A 19,119-nucleotide genomic window follows, 5' to 3' on the forward strand; every position below is an offset into this window, starting at 1 on the left:
CCGGGAAAAGGCGCCCGCACCGGAAGCGGAAATGGTTGGAAGCTCTGGGCTCCGCCCCGGCGTCCATCTTGGAGGCCCGGAGGCGGCGCCGCGCAGTACGGAGCGGAAGTGCTCGGCTACCCCTTCCCAGACCGAGCGAAGTGCCGGCGCGGCCCCTGCCCGCGTCCTCCTTCCCGCGGCCCTCGGAGACCGCGCTCGGGCGCTGCGGAGCCGCGAGGTACCGGCGGGCGGATGGGGCCCGGGGTAGGCGGGGGCCGGGGGCGCCGCGGCGGGCGGCGGACGCTGGCCGGGATAGGCGGGCTGGGACGGACGGGGCCGGCGCGGGCCCCCGGGGTCGGCGGGGTGATCGGCCCGCCCATCCCGCTGCGCGTCTCGGGAGGGGCCGGCTGCCCGCCGCGGTGGTGTGGGGGCGGCCCCGTCCTGTCCGTTTTTTCGCTGCCGTCGGGGCTCGTCGCTGGGGTCCGGGTGGGAAGGCTCCGGCGTCGCAGTCGGGCGCTCGGGATGGCATGCTGGTAGCAGCGCGGCCCCGGGGGCCGAGTGGCCAGGTCTCCGGGCCGGGAGGGACGGGCGGCGCCCGCCGGGTCTGCCGCTGTCGCCGGCAGCACCGTCCGTCGGCCCCCTGTGCGCACAGGACCTTGTGCCTCCGGGAAGTTCCCCGGCGCGCGCGTTGCTCAGTTCGCTCGGGAACGCGCGAGGCGGAACCCCGTGAGCGGCCCGGGCCCTCCGAGCTGGCGTCGCGCTCCCGCCGCGCGTGTGTGTGGAGCGGGCAGTGACCGCAGCCGGCGCGGCGTGGTTGGGGCCCGGCGGACAGCGCCGGGGTCGGCCCGGGGGGCGCGGGGGGGAGGAGCCGAGGCGACCTGGAAGGGCATCTCGCGGAAGGAACCGCAGCGGCGGGGGTCGGCCGTGCGTAACAGGTCTCGCAGGGGACTTAGGAGGAGCTAGGGGGCCCCCAGGAACTGGGGCGCTGGTCGGCTCTGCTTTGCGTTCTTTGTAAGGGACGGGAAAGCAGGTACCCGGGCCCCCTAGGAGGCCCAGCGGGCTGCCAACAAGGCCCCCGGGGCGCGCACACCCAGGAGGGAGGGACCACGGGTGGTTCCACAGGCCGCGGGCCGCCGGTGGGGTGGGTGGTGGCCCAGAGCCTCGCCAGGGGGTGACAGAACCGGGCGCTGACAGCAGCCTGTTTGGCTCCAAAGTTCACATTCCTGATGCTGCTGTCGGCTGTTCGCTGAGTCGGGGCGCAGAGCGGCGGGCACGGCTGGGGGCGTGGGGGGCCATCCGCCGTCGTCCGTGTTCAGGGCGTGCTCGGCGGGGTCGGCTGCGATTTCGCTCTGACGTCACTCCTGGCCTCATCCGAATAGAAGCGTTTCACTGCGGAGCACCTCGTCTTAGAGAAGGAGAGGGAAGGAAGGTCTGGGAGCCCCGGCCGCCCTCGGGCAGGAGCTCTCACTGGGGGATGTGCAGGCGCCGGGGGCCACACTCCTGTGTTCTCTCCGGAGTCTCTGGTTCTGCATCTCTAAGGGAGCAAAGGGCGTTTCTCCGCCTCCTCCGGGCACGTCCCAGAGCCCTGCCCGTGTCCACGCCAGCGCCAGGGTATGTAGTCCTGGAGTTACAGCCACACTTGTCACGCGAATTTGGTGACGCGGCGTAGCGGGGCTGCTCAGGTTATTTCACTGTCGAAGTTGTAATGGGACGGTATTTCCGTTCGAGACCCGGGACCACACCACCAGCCCGCTGACCTCCGTGTCAAAACGGGGACGTCCCAAGCGCTTGCAGCGTGGCTGTGACCAGGAGGTGGGGCTCGGACAGAGTCGGGGCAGGTGCACGCCGCGGTGAGCGGGGCTGACAGGGCCGCCCCACACCCTCTGAGCCTGGGTTTCCATCTGAGGGTGGCAAGGGCTGCTGTCAGCAAGCGTCACTCTCCAGGTGAGGAAACCGAGGCCTCACGGCAGCAGCTCAGGGGCCGTGGAACAAACCTGACTACAGCACCAGATTGGGGAGGTGCAGCCTGCAGGGCGGGGCGGTGGTGAGCTTTGTCCTGGTGTCCTTACCAGCTTAGGGACACAAGGGCAAGGGGCTTAAAATATTTAACATTCCCCCCTAGTAAAGTTGGGGGGATGAAGCCCACTCCCTCGGTCGTCTGGGTTCTCACAGGGTATCCCTCAGGGAATCACAACAGCGTGGTGAAATAGTCATGAGCAGGTAGGATTACCTCCGCCGACCGATAAGAAACTGGGGCACAGGCAGATGACTCCCGGGGAGTCGAATGGGACATTTTCCTCTTGGTGGCGTGGAGGATGCTGCCTTGAGAGGACCAGGAGATGCCTGGCTGGCCGCCGGCACCATGGGGACCAGCCCGAGAGGTGACAGGAGGAGGTGGCACAGAGGCGAGCCTCTGGAGCGAGGGCAGGCCTGGGTGCGGCCTCAGGGAGGTGGACGTGAAATCACGTCCATGGGCCTCCAGAGGCAGCGGTGGTTCCTGGGACCAGCGAGGGGTGTGATCCGGGCAGCGGAGCAGGACTGAGAGTCCAAGGCGCGGCTCTGCATGCCCCGTGCCGTCCCGGCCCTTCTGTCCCCGGGACCTCTCAGGGCGAAGTCACCGGGGGGCGGAGGAGGTGGCGTGGAGCAGTGTCGACTGCTGGACATCGCTGAGAGCAGTCTGGCCGCACCGCCTTCCTGTTTGACAGTGTCTTGTGTCTCAGTCACAGGATGTCCGAGGGGGACAGCGCTGGCGAGTCCGTCCACGGGAAGCCTTCTGTGCTGTACAGGTTCTTCACGCGGCTCGGACAGGTGGGTGTTTGAAGATGGCTGCACAGGCGCCTGAACAAGAAACTTGGCCCAAGACATTCTCCGCGGGCGCGAGGTCGCCAGCGTCCCCGCCATCAGGAGTGGCTCTCCCTGGGCCGGGCGCGGTGTCTTCCGCAAAGGGCCCGACAGGGAGCGGCTCAGGCCTTGGGACCACGTGTGGTCTCTGCCGCCCCCGTTTTCTGGGTGGGTTTCAGCCTTCGGTAACGGGAAGGCCATTCGTAGCTGCCAGGCAGTACAGGTGTGGCAGCGGCCCCTGCGCTTGCTGGGGTCCCCTCTCCCGGCCGCCCACACCCGCGCCCGCGCGACCCCCCCTTGCGTAGGTCTGCACATGGCGTGGCATTGGCCCGTGGGCTGTGCCGGCCGTAGCCAGCAGCGCCTCCGATGGTGCTCAAGTTCTGTGTGTGGCCTCCAGGCTCGGGACGAGGCCTCGCTCAGTGAACAGGTGCACGTGGCCCTGCATCGATTTCTAAAATTAAAGAAACTTTTGAAAAACTTGATAATTATTGAATCCAGATGATGGGTACACCTGGACTCATATTCTCTACTTTTATGACTTGATGAAAATTTTCATAATTAAAACTTAAGTAATTTCAAAAGTAAGGCCGGACAACACACATGTACTGATCACTTAGGTGCACACGTATGTACGTGCACAGGTACGTGTAAACTCGGGAGTCCGCCTGCAAACTGTAGCCACTGCGGTGCCCACCTGTGCACGCTCCGCGCTGCCGGGGTTGGGACGGCTCCAGGGGGCAGGCGGCTGAGTCGGCGTGGGGGCGACTCCGAGGTGCCCGTTTTCCTGCCTTGGGCAGTCCTCTCGGCAGCGGTCGTGTCCCCGTGCTCAAGGCTCGTCTGCTGAGAGCTGGTTCAGAGCCATTTTGCTCGAGGGTTGGCCCTGCCTCAGGCACCATTGCATGTAAATTTGGGGTTGGCCATTGTTGCCGCGGTGCTGGGATGCACCTGAAGCAGATGACCAGGGAGGTGCCCTTTGCAGGAGGCCTTGCGGGCCCATGTGACACGCGGCCTCTTGTTGCTGCAGATCTACCAGTCCTGGCTGGACAAGTCGACGCCGTACACGGCCGTGCGCTGGGTGGTGACGCTGGGCCTGAGCTTCATCTACATGATCCGGGTCTACCTGCTGCAGGTAGGTGTGGCCGGGACCAGTGGGTGTGTTCTGAAGGACGGTCCCTGACCTCGTTCAGCACCAAATGGAAGACGTCTCTGTGACTGTCTTTTAAAGAAGGACCGTTCACAGTTCACTCTGAACCCGTCAAACTCTGTGGCGCTCCCAGGGAAGTCCCCACAGCAGGCCGGGGCCTTGGGACACCGAGGGGGGGGAGCTGGGGCAAAGCGGCCTTTGAGGCCAAGGAGGAGGGTGCATGTTGTCCAACTGAGTGTGAGGCTCGTGGCCCAGGGTGCTCGTGAGGGCTCGTCCTCAGCTCAGGCGACATCTGCTTGGTCTAAACCTTGAGTGCGCGCTCACCCTGGCGACCTGGTCCCTAGATGCATGTTCTCTTTGAGAGGAGGCCATTGACCGTCCCCAGGCTCGGGCCTTGTCCGGGGAGTTTTCTCTGGAGCTGGGAGGACGCGGCGTCATTTGGGCAGATGCCTCCTCCCAGGCATTGTCCAGGAGCGAGGGGGACGTGGTCCCCAGAGGGACGTGTTGTTCACTGGCTGCTGCGCTCTGTCCAGAACTGCGGCTCCTTCTCGCTGAAACTGAGTGTAGAAACGTGTCTCGGATGTTATTCCTGGATGTCGTCTTCTTGCTGGTCAACCCCACGTGGTTCCGGGGGGCGATGGGTCAGTGCCGCGGGCCGTGGTCTGCAGGGCGTCGGCAGGGCATGTTAGGTTGGTTTTTTTAACATTGGAACGTGGCCCATTCTGTAAAGGAAAGGCTGAGCCAAAAAGCTTGACCCAGAGACCTCGGGCGGGGGCCACGTGGCTGTTCCAGTTCCACCGGGCGCGCCCCAGGCTCGGCCTGCCCCGCGAAGCTGCACGGTCAGCCCGTCCGCGCCCGGTTCTCGGCTCCCCGACCGGGCCCAGGCGCCGCTCGCTCGCGTTGTGCGGCTCCTCCTCCGCCTCCACGGCTCCCCAGAAGGTTGGGCTCTGGGACGTTGTTGGCCTCGTTCTGGCTCCCTGACTTTCCGGTTCTGGGTTTCTCCCAGGAGAGGAGGAGACGCCCCTACAGCGTGTGGTAACAGGGTCGGGGCTCCGGGGGGCGTCCGGGCACGCAGCCCTGGGATACCCTCCCTGTCGGCCGCGTTCCTGCCTGAGGCGGCGGCTGGTCCCCCGTGAGGACCCACGGACCAACCGCTGGAGCACAGCGGTCACTGTGGACGCGCCCGGACTCCGCGGTCACCTTGCCTGTGGTCCTGCCCCTCCCGCGAGCGGTACGCCTGCCGCTCAGGTCGGCTCGCACAGGTCCGGAGGCTCCGTGGTCTGCACGGGACCCGGGCGCCGCCGACCGCGCCTGCTCTCTTCCAGGGCTGGTACATCGTGACCTACGCCTTGGGGATCTACCACCTGAACCTCTTCATAGCGTTCCTGTCTCCGAAGGTGGACCCCTCCCTGATGGAGGACTCAGGTAGGCAGGGCGCCCGCCTGCCACGGTGGGAGGGCCGGGGGGCACGCTTCGCGGGGCTGCTCCCTTCTCTCCAGCGACGTCCGAAGGCCACGCGGTGAGGCTGCGCTCCTGGTTCGAGGCACACCGAGCCCTTTAGTAGTTGTGATGAGCTCACTTGCGGAACGACTCATTAAACCCTCGGGACACCATGTGAGGGGTGTTCCTTCTGTCATCCCCGCGTGCAGATTAGACAGGCATACGGGGTCGTGTCCCTTTCCGGGGTCCCTTGTCAAGGTCCCATGCAGAGTGGCTGGACGCCTTCTTGTCTTGGCGCCATCGCCACACTCGGCAACCAGGTCCCCTCCACATGGAACCAGAGGTGTCCACAGCAGCCCACAGTGGCTCACAGGGCCTCCGGGACCCTGAGTGCTGGGGCTCTGGTTTCCCAGGGCGGTGGCTTGAAAAGTTCCTGGCTCACGCTGTCCCTGGCTGTCCCTGGGCCAGGTAGGGGCCCGAACCTCACCTGAGGGGCCAGCCAGGGCAGGGGCGGGCGGGACAAGCCTGAGCAGATGTGCCACGTGTCCCAGCACCTTTGTGCCCACTGGGAAAACCCAGAGGCAGCTCCCTGCCCATAGGTGCTCCCGGTTACGGGGAGGGACGCCTCCCGAGGGCTGGGCATCTTTTTGGAACTGTCCCTGTAGCGACCAGCAGCCCGCGGTGTTCCTTCCCAGGACACTTAATGAAAACGTGACATGAAACAGCCCTGCTGTGTCATGTTGCCATTTGGGGGAGTTAGGGAAGAAGTGGGGGGCTTGTCTGCAGCCTCAGCCTCTCCGGCGGGAGGTGCCTGTCGGGGGCGGGGTGGGGTCAGGGCGGGGGACAGCGCTCTGCGCCTGCTCCCTTGCCTCTCTCTGTCCCTTTGTGGGGCGCATCCGTGTGTTCCGGAGCTGAACTCACATGCAGGTGACTTTTTAAGGAATCAAAGCATACAGAAATTCTTCTTAAAAAGAAAACCTAAAATGAACCTTTTAAAGTAATGAGATTCCTAAATGGGCTGAAGGGATCTACGTCACGTGTGAGGCCTTTTCATCCAGGAGCGTTAGAGGAAACTTGTAAACGGGGCCGTGGAGACAAACTGGTGCCCTGCCTTTCAGATGACGGCCCCTCGTTACCGACGAGACAGAATGAGGAGTTCCGGCCATTCATCCGAAGGCTTCCAGAGTTCAAGTTCTGGTGAGTGAGTTCCTGAAGCTGCTGGTCCTCGGCTGTGGTTAACAAGAGCGAGAACAGACCATTCTCCTGCTCGCGAGCTGGCAGGTTGCGTGGCTAAACACAAGAGTTTTGCCGTTTTTGGTCTGAGCGTTTGGTCACCAGGATACGAGTGCCGTGCTCGCTGGCATGGTGGCGGGTCGGGGCCTCTGGGGAGCCCACTGCCCGTGGCTTCCTGGACGCCAGTTCACGCCCAGGCTGTGAGAGGCCGGCTGAGAAGAGGCTGCTTTCGGGCACGTGGCAGACTCGCCTTGGGGACAGCTGCTCTGGGAAGCGCTGTGCTCTGGGATGAGGGTTGGCTGGTCCCAGGAGGTGGTGACGTGTATGCTGCAACGCGAGTGTGACAGGTGACAGTGGTGACCCCCACTGTCAGGGCATGGGGGCTCTGTGACCTTGTTTGTCCTGTATTTGTTGGGTCAGAAAATGGAGGGAATGAGCTGCCACATCTTTGCTCTGTGCTCTGGGTGTGTGTGAGAGACCCGGCCAGCGCTCAGCAAGTCTGGGGACCAAGTGTGAAATGCTGGGGAGAGGGAGCAGAAAGCAGGCGAGGTGGGGGGCCTGGGAGTGCCCTGAGGAAGCTGCCTTTGCTCTGTAGGTAGGGGAGCGCCAGGAGTTGTTTAGTGGGGCCCCGCGGTGGGGGCCCCAGGGCAGAGTGGCGGCAGCACCCTGCCCCACTGTCGTAGACTGGCGTGACTCGGGAATGCTTTGAGCTACGTTTTGGTTCCGCATGGCACGCTGCCCGTGAGGCGCACGCGGAGCCGCTGCTCAGGAGCGCTGTGCTCACCCTCCCCCTCCCGCAGGCACGCGGCCACCAAGGGCATCCTGGTGGCCATGGTCTGCACCTTCTTCGAGGCGTTCAACGTGCCAGTGTTCTGGCCCATCCTGGTCATGTACTTCATCATGCTCTTCTGCATCACCATGAAGAGGCAGATTAAGGTAAACACCAGCCGGCGCTGCGCCCGTCGCGGCAGCGGGGGAAGTGGTCGGGGGGCGATGTGGGATCTGCCTCGGTTGCACACGGGGTGGCAGGAAGCTCCAGGCAGGCCTGGGACGGGGACATGACACCCGCCCCCTCCACCAGCGCAGCCTGGTGCCCCTGGGCAGGCCGCTTGGGGGCCGGGTGGAAAGGGCCCCATGTCGCGCCCTCCTCCTGGGCACGGTGGCGTCCTATGAGTCAGTTCAGGACCTGCTGGACGGTGACAGCAGGTTACACGCACACCACCCTAAAATGGGCCTGACCGCGCCACTCGTCGGCACCGCTTGTCCCGGGCCAGTCCGTCCATCCCCCCCGTGGAGTGGCAGCGCACTGCTGAGTCCTGGTTTCATTGCCTGACGTGTCTGTCTGTCTCTGTCCCCAGCACATGATCAAGTACCGGTACATCCCATTCACACACGGCAAGAGGACGTACAAGGGGAAGGAGGACGTGGGCAAGGCGTTCTCCAGTTAAACGGCGGGCGGCCCCGGAGCCCGAGGCGGGGTGAGCCCCTGTAACGGCGCCTCCTTTCTTCACATAAAGTAGTTGATGACAAGGGAGTCGGATTTTCTTTCTAAAGAGGAGCTTCAATTATTGTAACCGAAATACCAGGTTCTGGAAGAAACTGGCATTAAGCGGAATTGCATTGATTTATTTTTCTGTGACGCAGGTGTTGAAACGGACGGAACTGGTAGGGCACGGGCTGGGCGAGCGCAGTGGGGCTGGGGGGCCGGGCGGACCTGCCCGAGGACGCCCCTGGTCCTGCCGCCCCGCCGGAGGACGAGGCTGCCAGAGCCCTGCGCTGGAAGGAGCTCAGCGCCTGGAAGGTCCCCCAGTGACGCTGGGTCCCGCCCCTCCCCACTGGCACCTCGGCCGAGGTGTGTGGTGGTGACATCCACCGTGACTGGAAACTCTGTGCTTAACTCCCGAGGCTGCTCCTGGGGGCCCGGAGTCCTAAATATATATTATATTTTAATTGTTCGAGATTATTTTGACATATTTCTTTCACACGTCAAGACCTGTTTGGATTCACTTGAGTTTGTTTTCACGCAGCAGCCCCTCCCGCGGGCCGCAGCCCAGCCGAGCAGCCCCGCGCTGGGCTCGGCGCCCCGTTTTGTGAGAACACGGCTGCATGTTGACTTTTCGATGTGATAAAAAACAAATGCTCATAACCCTTTTACTAAGTGACTTTTTAATTCAAACTTTATTAAAGACAGCATCCCCTTTCTCGTGCAGTCTTTATGGAAGGTGCGGACAGGCGGAGCACGAGCTGCCTCTTGTCCTGGGTCTGGGGGTTCAGGCTCGCGGCTCGGCAGTCCCCCGCCCGCCTTCAGGTTCCAAATGTTAACGTATTTACTACGTGGCCTTGCTTTTGTCAGGTTTGGCACAGCAGGAATTGAGCTCCTCTTGCTTTTAAGAGGTTGTGTTGAGACCCCTGTCCCCCGACGGTGCTTTCACCTCCATGTGCTTGCGTGACACCACGGCCCTCCAGCTGGTGGGTGGTGGACACCTTTCCGTCTTACCCACTCTTCCTAGTAAACGCTCAGGCCTGATGTGACGGGAAGTCATGTGCCCTTGCTCGGAGTGGAAGGGTTTCGGGACCCGTGGAGGCCCACCTGGTCCCCGCTCGCCTGCAGGCCTGCTCCTCAGTCTGGCCCAGGGTCACGGGGGCCAGTCTCTGCAGTGGACCGTGGTCACCGAGGAGGACGGGGTCGTCGGATGCTGGGTGACTGCTGTCCCACTGTGAGGAGGTCTGCGCGGGCACTCTGGCAGGGGCGTCCAGCGGACCCTAGGGCCTGGCGAGGGCACGTCACACCACCCCGAGACATCTGATTGTCACTCCGCCTGTGTGGCATCCTTAATGCGCTGACACTTCCGTGGAATTTGTTCTTAATGATGCCTATGGCCAGGTCCTGCCTCTGGAACCAGTTTTTTAAAAAGTTCCAAACTGAAAATAACAAAAACGTGGCAGGAAGTAGGCTGGACACACAGGTGACACCTTTCCACCTGCCAGCCTCTGGGAGGCAGCTTGTGGGTTGAGGTGTTAGGAAGAGAAAAGTTCTCTCTCCAGCTGGCCCGGCCCCACCAGGGGCCTGGGCCGGGGGAGACCCCCAGCGTTTGGAAGGCCCAGGACCAGACTACTTCCTAGGCGGGACACTGACAGGTACGTGCCGAGCGCTTCAGGAGGGGACAGAGCGGCCTCACTAGTTCTGTGAGGGGCGTGCCTGGCCACCCAGCAGCTGGGCCGGGGCAGGGGGCCGGGGGGCTGGTGGACGGGTCGCAGCCCCGAAAGCAGTGCCACCCTCGCTCACTCAGCACGTGCTGCTTTAGGCCGAGCCCGGGCCATCCGCTGGGCGTTGGCACCTTTTCTCACTGGAGAGAGGGTGAGGGTCGCAGCTGCTTCCGCAGTCGGTGCAGCCAGGGAATGAGCTGCTGTGCCGCCGGGCCCCACCCGGCTTCCACCCTGGGCCGCTGACACAGTGTCTCACGGGACAACAGGACAAAACTAGAGAATGTTACGGCTTCTGCGCATGTCAGGTCAACATGAAGGCACTGAGCTTGCTCCTGGGTTGCTCGTCGCCTGGTCACCGGAAGTGCCGCAGATAGACAAGCTTCTGGGGCAGGAACTTGTCCCTACACAGGGGACACTCCGTCTGTGGGGGAGGGAGAGGTCACATGGGTTGTGTCCCCTGCGAGACCACTGTGGGCCCACCCCCAGTGGCATCTCAGTGACACGCCGTGTCCTGTGTTCAGTGTGAAATGGGAAGTGGCTGGCATTTCTTAAAGTCGCAAACCTGGAGGGGAGGCCTGGACCCTGGGCGTTGGGAGAAGGAGTTGGGGACGGGCCCAGCCGAGAAGACCATGCGGGGATGGGGTGGCTGAGGGCTGGGCCGCCGCCACTGACTGCTGTGCCAAGATGCCCACGAGGTCTCTCAGACAGCCTGAGCCTCTCAGGAAGTTCTGGGATGAACATGCCTGTCCTCTGTCCCATCTCCTTAGGCCCAGTGGTCCTACCTTTGAGGCCACTGGCTGAAACCAGGCCTGTTTCCCTCCAGCCCTGAAAGGTCGGCCCCTTGCCTGCCAGGCACCCATTAGGGCCCACAAACCAGGGACAGGGACCCAGAGCAGCCTGTGCATGGGTCAACGAGGTTTCCCTGCCGCGCCTGGGTGCCCCCACACCCATCCCCAGAGAGGCTGGGTTCAGCTAAGCTTGCCAGCAGAGGTGTGTGGGGGCTCAGGACCAGACCCCTCCCTGGAGTCAGCATGGATGACAGGCATCCCGTACTGACCGCCTGGCTCAGTGCGCCCTTGTCCCTGCAGTCTCTTAAGGGCCAGGGCAGGCGTCTGTGTCCTACGTGCTCCCACAGGGGAGGTCCTGGCGGGCGCCTGTCCAGGCGGAGGGTTCAGCATGTGCAGGCGGGCTGGGGCCTCCCCAGAATGGACGCTCAGATGCCAGGGCAACTCCAGCTGGCTTCTGGCAGAGCACCTACACACACACATGGCAACCGCGCCTTGACTCCTGATGGGGCCCCGCACCTGGCTTCTCTGGGGGCTCTTACAGCCACCTGCCCCACCACCCGCGACACGAGGGCTCAGAGGCAGGCTGCTGGCCGTGGCAGCCCACTAGCCGGTCCCGCACACCTGCCTGGGAGCCCGTGTCCCAGAACCGTGGCAGCTGACCTTGGTGTCACACCACTGGGTGATGCACTCCCAGCAGAACAGGTGGCCACAGGGCGTGGCTGTGGAGTGCCTGCGTTCCTCTAGGCACAGGGTGCACACGGAGTTTCTGGACGCTGCTCTCTCTTCCTGGTGGCTCCTGTGAGGACGGCAGGGGGGGTGGAGCCTCAAGTCCTTGCTGAGTGTGGGGGTGCTTGGCCCCCACAGGCCAGCAGCATGTCCGAGCCGAGACCCCGCGCCCGGGTGCCCGCTCTGCACACCTGCGGTGAGACAGGCCGCGGTGCAGCTTCCACTCCCGCCGGGCGCGTTGCCTCTGCCGGAAGCCGTATAGCTGCAAGCCCACGGTCAGCAGCAAGTGCAGCAGGGAGACCAGCCCCAGCAGCCCGTAGCTCGCCAAGGCCCTCGGCTCCTCTGCAGGCGGGCGGCGGAGGCGGAGCTGTGAAGGACCCCGGGCACGGTCAGCGGGCAGAGCAGACAGCCCGGACGGCCCGCCTCCTCCAGCACTCGAGTGCCCCATCAAAGGAGGCCCAGCCCTGGCCTCTGGGTGCACAGACGGGACACAGGATGACCAAGGGCCTCCCAGCTAAGCGAGGGGGCAGGAGTGCCTCCTGGGGCCTGAGCTCTGCACGGGGGGGGGGGGGGGGCACGACATGGACGACGACACTGCCGGACAGCTCAGGACTCGATCCTGACAGGAGCAAAGCGATGGGCCACGAAGACGTGCCTGGAGCTAGAAGTGTGCACGTGGTGCTGGAGGCAGGGGAGGGTTTGAGGGGGTGGGGACATTCAGGGATCGCCAGCTCAGAGGTAGGGACCCAGCAAAGCAGCGTGAGAAGGAGCACCCAGCGGGCAAGAGGAAAAGCACGTGGGACTTGCTGCCATCCAGCTGCCTGCTGCGGCAATGAAGGTCCCTGCTTGCAGTTGACACCATGTGCCAGCCTCTCCTGCAGCTAGTGATGAGGATAACTTCTGGCCATGGCCACCCGTCTCCCTCCCTTGGCTGGGGCTGGGGCAGCCAAGTCTGCCAGGCCCTGGTACCTGCGCAGAGAAGAGCCCACGGCAGGCCTGGATGCCCCGGGAGAGGGCAGAGCCCTCTGGGCGGAGCCATGTGCCCCCAGGCTCAGCCACACACAGAAGGGTGACGAGCACATTAAGGGCTGAGATAGGACTGATCGGGGAGGCCCAGGTGCCCAGGACAGGCAGGAAGGGCTCTCATGAAGGGGGACGTCATGCTCCGAGCAACACAGGAGACAACCTGGAGACCCTCTGGTGGGCTGGCAGGCCGAGGGGAGCAAAGGAACTGGACAAGGCGTGAGTGGCGTCTAGCGGAGTGGCGGGCACGGCCACGGGGACTAGCAGGGGCTGGCAGCAGCGGGGCGCACACGGTCATTGTGCGGCCACTGACAGGAAGACGCCCTTACACCTGACCCTGTGTCAGGGCTGTGCCCAGAGGAGACAGCAGGGCGCAGGGCCGGGCACCCAGGGCGGCCTGCACACTGGCTCCGGAAGACAGACGCGCCCTACCCTCGGGGTGTGTGGAAACCGAGCTTCGTGTTTGGTTTTTTAAGCCAAATGTGAACCAACGAAAGGCCGCTGAGGGTCTGGGCCCCGAAAAGCCCACCCGACGCAGACGGGCCAGGACGGCGCTGGCCCGGCAGCGCCCGCACTCACGTAGGTGACCCCGGTGAGCCTCTTGGCCAGGTGGTAGAAGGCGCCGTGCATGTAGAACCAGGCGATGTGCAGGCGCTGGAGGCAGCCCAGGCCCTGGCGGAACAGCAGCGCGGCCCGCAGCAGCGCCCTCCTCTGCGGCTCCGTGAGGGCCGCCGCGCGGCGGCGCAGCCAGCGCCTGGCTCCCGACCGGGCCCGCGCGCCGTCGGCCTCGGCCTGCAGCTCGTGCTCCAGGTGGAGCAGGGCCTTGTCCACCAGGTAGGGCAGCACAGCGTGCAGCGCCACCAGCACGCCACGGCGCAGCAGCGAGGGCACGCGGCTGCGGGACGGGTCCACCTGCACAATGCCGACGTACTCCTCCCCGAGGGTCTGGTAGCCTGCGGGGCGGGGGACATCCACGGGAGAGGCTGGGGCGGACACTGCCCTTCTGGTCAAGGGGGACGCCCCGCCACGGCCTTCGTGGCCTGTGTTGGGGCTCAGTGCCAGGGCCCCCGTTGGGCCACAGGGTTCAGCCACAAGAAGGACACAGACATGGCAGGTGAGCGACCGTCAGAGCGCGCAGAGGCCCCGCCCGGGGCTCTGGGCCTGGCCTCTCCTCTAGGGCAGGGTGTCGGGGTCCCCTCCTTTCCCGCTGGCCTCTGGCCTCGGCGCCGGCTTTGGGCGCCCCGGCCCCAAGGGCCCCCGGGGGCGCTACCTGCAAGTGTGGTGAGGCCGAAGTAGGCGACATCAGCCAGCAGCTCCAGCTCTTTCCTCCACTCCAGCCACTTCTTCGCGCCTGGGAGCAGGAGCAGCAGAGTTACTGTGCGGGCGGGCCGCGGCCAGGCCCGGAGCCCGCGGCTGGGAGCCCAGCCGGTCCCAAGGGCACCTCCTGCCCCGGCCGCTGGTGCGTCTCACCGCTGCATCTGCGCCTGCCTTTCCCGGGCCACGGAGCCGCCCGAGGATCTGCCCACCCGCAGCCCATCTGCCCCTTCGGGACTCACCCGGGCCACAAGGAGCGCACAGGCAGGACCGCTGTCCGGCCCCTGTCCCAGCTCCCCGCCCTGCCGGCTGGGACCTCAGGAGCCCCAGCGTCCCGATCTGCGAGACCGGGCATGCCGAGTCCCACCGTGTAGAGACGGCCCGAGTGAGCGCGGCAGTACTCGCACAGCGCCGACGGCGGCCCCTGCCGCTGCGCCCAGGTGTTGAGTAGGACAGACGCGGCCCTGGCTCCGACAGTGCCCCAGCCCCGGGCTGCTTCAGCGGCCGTCGCGGGGCTTCCCCGCCCCCAGCCTCTCTCAACACCCGGCCCCGGCCGCCCGCGGCCCTCGCTCCTTCCTTCAGCGCAGGCCCCGGCCAAACGGCCCCGGGTCTGGGGGCTCGTCCGTCCACCTCGCGGCGTGGCGCCCTGGACCACCCCCGGCCCAGATCGTCCTCCTGCGCCGGCCCCTCTGCCGGCCGCGCACTCGGGGAGCTCCCCTGCGGGCGCGCCTGGGTCTCCCACCGGCTCCGGCGCGCCCACCCACGGGGCCCGCCCGCGCGGCCTCACCCGCCAGGCTGTGCAGGGCGCTGCCCGCCGCGCCCCGCAGCCCGCCGCGGTAGTAGTCATCCTTCTGAGCCGCGCGAACCACCTCGGGAGCGCTGGCGGCCGCGGGAGCCATGGCCGCGGGGACCCCGGCAGCCCCTGACGGCGGCGCACGCCTTGCGCGTCACTGCTCGCGGGGCCCGGCCGGCGCGGCGGGGGCACAGACGCGGCCGCGGGCTCGCATTGGGCGCTGAGTGGGGCGGGGCCGCGCGGCGTAAGGGGCGGGGCCTTGAGGGCGACCGTGAGGTCGGATTGGGCGACGAGAGGGGCGGGGCCGCAAGCTCATACCCCTGACCCCGCCCTGCCTCTCTGCCCACCACGGAGGCCCCGGTCCCGCGGAGGCCGGGGAGACGTGCCAAGGCTGTGGCCCGGAGGGGGCAGGGCCGGGAGGGCCCAGGGCGCAGCCTCGGGCCACAGCGCGTCGGGGAGCCTGGGGGAAGGGAAGCGGGAGAAGAGGTGGTGTGCGGCGGGAGGGCAGGGCGCCCCGGGCCGGCTTAGCTTGCAGCGCGGAGCGCCCCGCGCTGGGCTTGCTTGGGGGAAAGTGGGTGGGGGCAGCTGGGGAGCCAGGCGCCCCACGACCTGGGCCGGGAGGCCACGGGGCAGGACTGGCTGCAGCGCCCGGCCTCAGCTCTGCTCTGATCTCGCATCTCCGAGGCTCTTCCGTGGGAAGAACCGCAGCCCGGCCCGGCCCCGCGGCACAGCGCCAGGCTGTGGGGACCGGCTCAGGGCGGGTGGGGGCCCCGCCTGGCTGCTCTCGCGGCCTCTCCTGCCCCTGCGCCTCTCGGGAGCCGCGCCCCTGCCTGTCCACCCCACTTCCCGGGCGCAGAGGCCGCCTGCTGCGTCGGTCGGCGGCGCGGGCAGACCCTTGGGGTGGGTGTCGGGGGAAGGCGGGCCCGCGTGGAGACACTGGCCTCACGAGTTTCCGGCCGACTCTCGGTTGGTCTGAAACCCATAGACCCTTCCTGGCCCCAGAGGCGCCCAGACTGCGGGCTCGCCCCGACGGACGCCGTGCCCTTGGCACCTGGCACCCAGGCACGCTTGGAGCTGGTGTGCGGCCTTCCTCGGGGTGACGGCCGGGGGCGCGGGGCCTGCCCTGGGCGCGTCCCGCCCGTCTGGGGCCAGGCCAGAGCTGGTGTCCCAAGTGCCTTGTTCTCTGCGGGTCGGTCCTGGGACAGCTCCCCCGCCTACACCCCCACGCGCGTCCGATGGCCTCAGCGCCCTCGCTGGCGCTGCGGAGCCCCAGGACGGCCAGCAGGTGTCGCCATCGGCTCGTCTGCGCCACCAGGTTAGCGGCAGGGCTTTCGGAGATGGGGAGCGCGTTACCCCTCCAGGTGGGAACCTGGATCAGAACCACAGACAGAGCAGAGTGACCGCTCACCAGGCCTCGGTGCAAAGGTGGGGACGCGGCTGCGGGGACTGACTGACGGTGGGTTTCAGAGAAAAGTCAGGGTGGGAGGTGCGGGCCGGAAGCTCCTGCCCATCAATCAATCGGCTCTCCCCTCCCCTGGTGACCCCCGGTGACCATGACCTGGAGCCCCGTGGGCTGCCAAGCTCTCAGGTCCCACGATTCTGGGATGGGCTGTCGCCAGAGCGGGAGAGCGCTCCTTGTCACTGCCAGACCTCAGTGAGTGCTGACAGCGACACTTCCGCCCACCTTCTAAGTTCTAGCTGGGCCAATATTCAAACTAAGGCGGATTAACCAGAGAAAGTCGGATTTTAGTCCACGCACGCGGGATCTCACATAAGCATGACAACCCCAAAGACAGTGAGGCGGCGCTGGGCACACCAGACATTTTTGGACAGAGGAGAGCGGGGTGGGGGCGGGGTCCCTGGGTGGGTGATTCTGGGGAAGCTGAGGACGCGCCAAACACGCGGGAAGGGAGTTCCTTGCCAGGCAGCTCAGAGCCAGTGGGACACACGGCGGCACCTCGGTAACGGGCCTGGGGTCCTCTGGCAGAGCAAGGGTGCAGATGCGGGGGGGGTTCCGCCCAGGCCCCCTTCCTGAAGCACGTTTCTCTGTCTGCGTCTCTTGGGCAGGAAAGGGGGGATGGCCAAAGGTTCTTTCTGAGTCATTTGTTTCTTAATAAACAGCTTAAAGTCAATATCCCAAAGGGCAGCCTCAGGGCGGCCAAAGTCATTCCCTTATCTCAGCGGCACAGGCCCCCGTGACTTCTGTGACTTCAGCCGCGGGCCCCATGCTGGATGAGGGCAGGGCGGGGCGCTGCTGTGTGGATGTCGGGCACAGGTGGCTGATGGGGTCCAGCCCAGTGCTCCCCCGCCTCCCGCCATGGCCGGTCCCCCCCCACACCCCCACAGCAGAGTAGCCTGGACAGGGGACCTGGCTCCGACCTCACGGTACAGGGCTCACTGCTCACTCAAATGAACCCGGAGAATGGCACCCCGGCCCTGGAGGCTGGGTGGTTGCATGGGGGTGGAGGGAGGTGAAGGTGGGTGCAGGTGGGCAGTGGACTCCTGCCTGTGAGACGCAGGGGCGTCCCTGGGCCGGGCGGTAGGGAGGCCACACAGCAGCTGCCAAGCAGTGCCTGGTCAGGGGCTTGCTTGTTCAGCGGGGTGAGGGCTGGCCCAGGGCAGGGCCGCCTGGGGCCTGGGGCCTAGGCTGGTCTGGGAAGGGATGGCGGGCAATTCCGGGGCTGCGTGTCCTGTGCTGGCCAGGACCGGAAGGCAGGTTCCTGGGAGAATGGTGCTTCTACCCGGAGCAGAGCCGGGCTGGGGGACCCGGGAAGGGAGGGGGCCCATCCGTGTGGCAGAGCTAAGTGGTCTAAGCTCAGGAGGCTGTGCCTGTCCACAGCAGGTGCGGCGACACCCAGGTCTGTCTGAAAATGGAGGACGGGTGGGCACTAAGCCGGGAGGGAGGCCTGAGCAAGGCCATCGGCTGGGCAGGGGCATCGAGGCAGCTGGCCAGCTCACCTACCTGCTCCTCTCCCTCCAGCCCAGGGGAGCAGCACCCATTCCGGACGCTGGCATTGGAGGGCACAAGGAGGTCGGGCCCTTGGCCTGGGGGCCCTTCCTGGATGGGGCTACAGGGAGTGCAGCCAGTTTGCCAGGGGGTGAGGTGCAATGTGCTGGAGGCCCCCTGGAGACACCCTCCCGAAGGGGCACTGTCAGCACAGTGACCCCCTAATGCTGAGTGGGGGCCTGGAGCCAGACCTCCTGGGGTATGGGCTAGGGAGGGTCTTTACCTTCCCTGGGCCTCAGTTTCCGTATCTGCCAAATGGAGGCTAAGGGAGACCCCAGGACGCCCGGACCTCCTTCTTGCTCTTCCCCCTCCCGATACACCCACCATGGACACAGAGCTTCTCAAAGTCTGAGGTGACGGGGGTGTGGTGAGGTCCTGCACGGCCCTCGGCCTCATGACCTGGGAGCACTGGGGCCAGCTTCCACTGCGGCTTTGCGCTGGTCCTCTGTGAGGCTGGGGGTTGGCTCTATCCTTTCTGGGCTTGTGGAGCTTTTGTGTGTGTGTGTGTGTGTGTGTGTGTTTTTAAAGTATATTTTATTGATTATGCTGTTACAGTTGTCCCAATTATTTCCCCTTTTGCTCCCCTCCGCCCAGCACCCCCTTCCCCCAGCAATCCCACCCCTCTTAGTTCATATCCATGGGTCGTGCATATAAGTTCTTTGGCTTCACTCTTTCCTACATTATTCTTAACTCCCCCCTGTCTGTTGTGTACCAACCGATTATGCTTCTCAATCCCTGCACCATTTCCCCATTTCTCCCCCTTCCCCTCCCAGCTGATAACCCTCCGTGTGATCCCCATACCTATGATTCTGTTCCTGTTCTGGTTTGCTTAGTTGGATTTTTTCATTTTTTAGATTCAGTTGTTGATAGTTGTGAGTTTGTTGTCATTTTAGTGTTCATAGTTTTGATCTTCTTTTGTCCCTTTGACATTTCATATAATAATGGCTTGGTGATGATGAGCTCCTGTAGCTTTACCTTGTCTGGGAAGCACTCCATCTGCCCTTCCATTCTAAGTGATAGCCTTGCTAGGTAGAGTAATCCTGGTTGCAGGTTGCCTTTCATCACCTTGAATACTGCTTGCCAGTCCCTTCCTGCCTGCAAAGTTTCTTTGGAGAAATCAGCTGATAGTCCTATAGGCACCCCCTGTAGGCAACTCTCCACCTCTCTCTTGCTTTCCCCAGGACTCTGTCTTTATCTTTCACCTTTGGTATCTCAATCATGATGAGTCCTGGTGTGCTCCCTTCTGGGTCCAGCTCGCCTGGGACCATGAGGAAACCGAGGCTCAGAGAGGAAGCTTCTTGGCTCTGTAGAGGTGGGCCTCAGATTGGGTTCTGACCCAGAGGCACCCTGCCCCCTGCCTTCCCATCGTCTCCGGGCCTTGGACACAAAGCTCACAGGCCAGGCCCACTCTTGAACGGTTAGGGCATCAGGTGATGGAGTGCTGCCCCCCCGCCCCCACCGGCCTCAGGGACGCCTTCAGCACACCTCGTTTGCTTTGGTGGTTTTCAGACTGCACCATGGTTTAAAGTCATTATTTATTATCGACACTAGCAGCGCACTAATGCGTTGGCCTCCGACCCCTCTCCGCTCTGTCTGACCATCGTTGGGACCCCAGTGGTTTTGT

The 19,119-nt window shown here is 64.8% G+C and overlaps 2 protein-coding genes across 2 annotated transcripts; one reads left to right on the forward strand and one right to left on the reverse strand.

Annotated features, from left to right (window-relative positions):
* Positions 1–56: 56 nt before the first annotated feature.
* Positions 57–8,783, forward strand: RER1 (retention in endoplasmic reticulum sorting receptor 1). The gene is made up of 7 exons (XM_090268474.1): positions 57–217; positions 2,700–2,787; positions 3,845–3,949; positions 5,290–5,389; positions 6,523–6,601; positions 7,438–7,573; positions 7,996–8,783. The coding sequence occupies exons 2-7, from the start codon at positions 2,707–2,709 to the stop codon at positions 8,083–8,085; spliced, it is 591 nt and encodes a 196-aa protein (XP_090124600.1). The 5' UTR covers positions 57–217; positions 2,700–2,706; the 3' UTR covers positions 8,086–8,783.
* Positions 8,784–10,126: 1,343 nt separating this feature from the next.
* PEX10 (peroxisomal biogenesis factor 10) lies at positions 10,127–14,665 on the reverse strand. Its single transcript, XM_090268476.1, has 6 exons — positions 14,483–14,665; positions 13,652–13,732; positions 12,961–13,334; positions 11,550–11,725; positions 11,293–11,428; positions 10,127–10,265 (listed from the first exon to the last, which is right to left on the reverse strand). The coding sequence occupies exons 1-6, from the start codon at positions 14,592–14,594 to the stop codon at positions 10,197–10,199; spliced, it is 948 nt and encodes a 315-aa protein (XP_090124602.1). The 5' UTR covers positions 14,595–14,665; the 3' UTR covers positions 10,127–10,196.
* Between the last annotated feature and the right edge of the window lie 4,454 nt (positions 14,666–19,119).

Source organism: Furipterus horrens, unplaced genomic scaffold, assembly GCF_987537825.1.
Source record: "Furipterus horrens unplaced genomic scaffold, mFurHor1.1.pri manual_scaffold_3, whole genome shotgun sequence".
NCBI classification, from domain to species: domain Eukaryota; kingdom Metazoa; phylum Chordata; class Mammalia; order Chiroptera; family Furipteridae; genus Furipterus; species Furipterus horrens.

Coding starts and splice junctions, on each gene's coding strand:
- RER1 (XM_090268474.1), top strand. CDS start 2,707: ATGTCCGAGGGGGACAGCGCTGGCGAGTCCGTCCACGGGAAGCCTTCT. Junction 5,390..6,522: donor CTCCCTGATGGAGGACTCAG/GTAGGCAGGGCG, acceptor CCTGCCTTTCAG/ATGACGGCCCCTCGTTACCG. Junction 6,602..7,437: donor CTTCCAGAGTTCAAGTTCTG/GTGAGTGAGTTC, acceptor CCCCTCCCGCAG/GCACGCGGCCACCAAGGGCA.
- PEX10 (XM_090268476.1), bottom strand. CDS start 14,594: ATGGCTCCCGCGGCCGCCAGCGCTCCCGAGGTGGTTCGCGCGGCTCAG. Junction 11,726..12,960: donor GGCTCACCGGGGTCACCTAC/GTGAGTGCGGGC, acceptor GGTCCTTCACAG/CTCCGCCTCCGCCGCCCGCC. Junction 11,429..11,549: donor CGCGGCCTGTCTCACCGCAG/GTGTGCAGAGCG, acceptor CCGTCCTCACAG/GAGCCACCAGGAAGAGAGAG.